This window comes from Brassica oleracea, unplaced genomic scaffold (genome assembly GCF_000695525.1).
Source record: "Brassica oleracea var. oleracea cultivar TO1000 unplaced genomic scaffold, BOL UnpScaffold01189, whole genome shotgun sequence".
NCBI lineage: Eukaryota > Viridiplantae > Streptophyta > Magnoliopsida > Brassicales > Brassicaceae > Brassica > Brassica oleracea.
The window spans coordinates 7,222-10,707 of NW_013617745.1; the positions used below are offsets into that span (position 1 = coordinate 7,222).

A 3,486-nucleotide genomic window follows, 5' to 3' on the forward strand; every position below is an offset into this window, starting at 1 on the left:
AGCTTGTAACGATGGTGTTGAAGTTAAAATAGTCTTTAGTGTTAAAAAGAAAACTTCCCAACGTAACAAACGGAAAAAGCACTATTTTTCTTCATAACATACTCTCGGCCATGATTAGAAAAGAAAATATATTTTTTAAAGAAAAGAAATGATCGCACTTCTAATCTCAATTCATTAATCCAGAAAGGAGATTAACCAAATTTAGAATATGTAACACTATAACAATTTATTTGCGGGATTCAAAGTGATAAATCCAAAGACTATACACTATTATAACACCTAGATGTTCATGCTTTGTGTACATGCAATTTATATGCAACTTTTATCTTTTAAAACAAAGTATACATGTATGTATTTAATTAATTAGCTATCTTCACATAACATATTTATATATTTAAGTATGCACGTGTAGTATAATTCACTTGTTTATTTGAAAATCAGAAAATATGAGTAATACGATGATGATTTGGGTACGCCATAAAGGAGACATGTGGACAAAGAAAAGGGCAGGGCAGTTGCCTTTGCATGACCACGTTTTGTGATGCATCAATCTGGACCGATTCACCTAGATTAAAGATTCGCTTTGAAAAAAAAAACTTGATTAATTTGTTCTCTCGAGGTTGGAACTCGAGCTTCTTTTTTTTTACTAGACTCTTATTAATGGAACAATGTCCAACTGGACCGAGCCCAACTTACAACAGACAAAGATCCAACGAACATGCTCAAACTTAACAAAACACTATGGACCGACAGTCCAAAGCGAAACCACGTCGCAGAAGAAGTCGACTCACACGTCCACGTGTTCGATCGCCCGGCGATTAATGGACACGTGTCTTGACGAGAATCAACCTTCTTCCTCCGGAAACCAGCGAAGCGACACGACGCATCACCATCGACGGCGAGACAAACCCTAGACGAAACGGTCAAATCGAACGGCCACCGGAAAGCTCAAGCCGATAAGTCATCAAAGACTGGCGGATCTGCGAGATAGACAACATGATTAACCGCCTACAATCGATCCAAAACTTCCAATTTACTTGAAAACGCCGAACAAACATCTTTAAAGATCTAACTAAGCCCAAAGATGCAACAACCCGAAAAGAGGGGGAGAAGAAACCATCGGAGAATCAGAACGAGAGGCAGGAGAACAAAGTAGCACAGAACCGCAGATCAAAGAGGAGCGGGAGAACCCCGATAAAGAGCCGGCGAAAGCAGTGCTAAAGAAACCACCACCTCCCAGAGACAAAAGTCGGCGAAGCTGATGTTGAACGAACCACCGCAATCCGGAGACAGAGCCGGCCGACCACCACCGAAGAGAAATGTGCGACGCCAAAGTCAAAAAACCGATCTGGACAACTCTCTAATCTCTACTCTTTGTGAAAGATTGAGATTTGGAACAACGAAAGTAAAGAGAAAATCATCTCTCTAGAAGAGAGGAGAGAGAGTCCCAGAACTCGAGCTTCTAAGACCATGATTAACCCGGGGTTCTTAGAGTGGGGTTTTTAGCGGAAGTTAAGAAACAGTTTCTTAACTTCTGCTAAGAACTCCATCTTAAGAAACTCGGGTTAATCATGCTCTAAATGATGATAAATACAGTAAATAAAAGCAATAATTGTGTAAAGCTAATAAAGGGATGGGAACAGAGGCACATGCAGCCACGCGCCTGTGTCTGCTTTGTATGTAAACAAATGGTAAAAATATGCCTCAGACTCGGAGGAACATAATCCCAACTGGATCATGCAATGATGAGATTTACCTTTCCTACCCCCTCCCGATTTGTTTACCCTTTTCTGTTTTCTTATTTTCAAACTAACAAAATTAAATCCGCTTAGTATATTTTTCAAATCCGCTTATTAACTCATGGATCACGGTAAAAGTAAACTTCATTTTGAAGAATATATACTCCACTTCGGCTATATTTTGGTCTTATCTAATGAAAGCCAACATGATTATATGTAGCCCTACAAGGAACGCTTCCAAAAAAAAAAGGAATATTCCAAAATATATAAAAGAATATTAACGAGAAATATATCGTTTTTTTCATAGAAGTATAGACCACAACTGTAGTTATGTCATGGGTGCATTCCCTCTTTTCTCTTATTTTCTTATTTAAACTTTTACTATTCGGTTCCAGATATTTTAATAATTGGTACTATGATACCTGATACTATGAAACATTTATATAAATGTAAGAGTAAGGACAAGAGACAAATAAACAATTGTAATAAGCATCCAATGTTTTAAAATCCAAATAAGAACAACCTTTCCATATTCATGCAATTGAAAAAAAACTGATAAACCCACAAAATCAAAACCTATAGTGATTACTTAATCAAGATCGGAAATCTCGATATAAACCTTGTGTTTTTTTCATTTGTACAACTAACAAAGGCTAAACTGATTAATTAGAAGAAAATAAAGAGAGAGAGAGAGAGAGAGAGAGGGCTGTACAAGTGGAACGTAACTAGAAAGAAAAAAAAACTACCATCTTCTTTCCGCATGCTATTTTCATTCTTTTAATGGCTTAACTCGATCCCACTTGTAGCGACCTTGGAGCGGTTTGTCATTAACGATATCGAAGTTGTACCTGCGTGTCAAAAAGTGTTCGTTATTAGAATTCCCATTCTCTCGTTGGTGTAATGATGCTAAAGTACGCGTCGGATCATCTCTTATCGTGCGCAGACATTCTTCCCCAAACCCAAAGCAACCGCGCACACACATACGTGAGAAGAAAATTAAAGGAAGAAGAGATCGGAGATGAGACTCACTTATCCATGAAACGCTTCTGATCTTTATTCTCTAGCTCCGATAAGAACTCCTCAATCTCCGCCGGCGTCGGATTCTTGCTCACTTCCGGTGAACTTTTCCGATCATCCCTCTCTACCGCCGATGATGATTCCAACTCTGTTGTCTCTCCCAAAGCTTCACTCGCTGGATTCGCCTCGTTTCTGTGAGAGATGCGCCCAGAAACAGAGAGATCATCGGAGATTTGATGAGTCTGAACACACAAAACGGAAAAGAAAATCAATGAAGATTCACAGATTTGAGTCATCGAATGATTGTTTCAAACAGAGACGAGCTTCTGATTTTCGAAAAATCTCACCTCCAGATCTACAGAAACAGTCGGACTCTTCCTCGGGATTTCGTTCGATTCACTGCTGAAACAGATGATCGAGCTCTTGTCATCGTCTTCTCCGGCGGAGGTAACAGAGCATCCGCCTCGAGAGGAATCATCCGATGAAGCCACGGAAGGAGAAGGAACCGCGAGGAAGACGACGCCATGAGAGTCATCATCGAGCTTCTTCTTCTTGAGTTGCGAGTCGCTTGCGCTCGGAGCTTCAAGCGCTCGCGCATCACGCTTGCAGTTAGGATCTCTCTCGCTCATCGCTCTCTCTCTCTCTCTCTCTCTCTTGTTTTTTTTTTGCTCTCTGCTTCTTTCTATTTCTGGTACTGTCTTCTCTTATTAAAAAAGCAGAGGAGATTTTG

General features: G+C 39.8%; 1 protein-coding gene across 1 annotated transcript; it reads right to left on the reverse strand.

Moving 5' to 3' along the window:
* Positions 1–2,324: 2,324 nt before the first annotated feature.
* On the reverse strand, positions 2,325–3,454 carry LOC106321055 (cyclin-dependent kinase inhibitor 6-like). Its single transcript, XM_013759372.1, has 3 exons — positions 3,104–3,454; positions 2,769–2,998; positions 2,325–2,587 (listed from the first exon to the last, which is right to left on the reverse strand). The coding sequence occupies exons 1-3, from the start codon at positions 3,383–3,385 to the stop codon at positions 2,509–2,511; spliced, it is 591 nt and encodes a 196-aa protein (XP_013614826.1). The 5' UTR covers positions 3,386–3,454; the 3' UTR covers positions 2,325–2,508.
* Between the last annotated feature and the right edge of the window lie 32 nt (positions 3,455–3,486).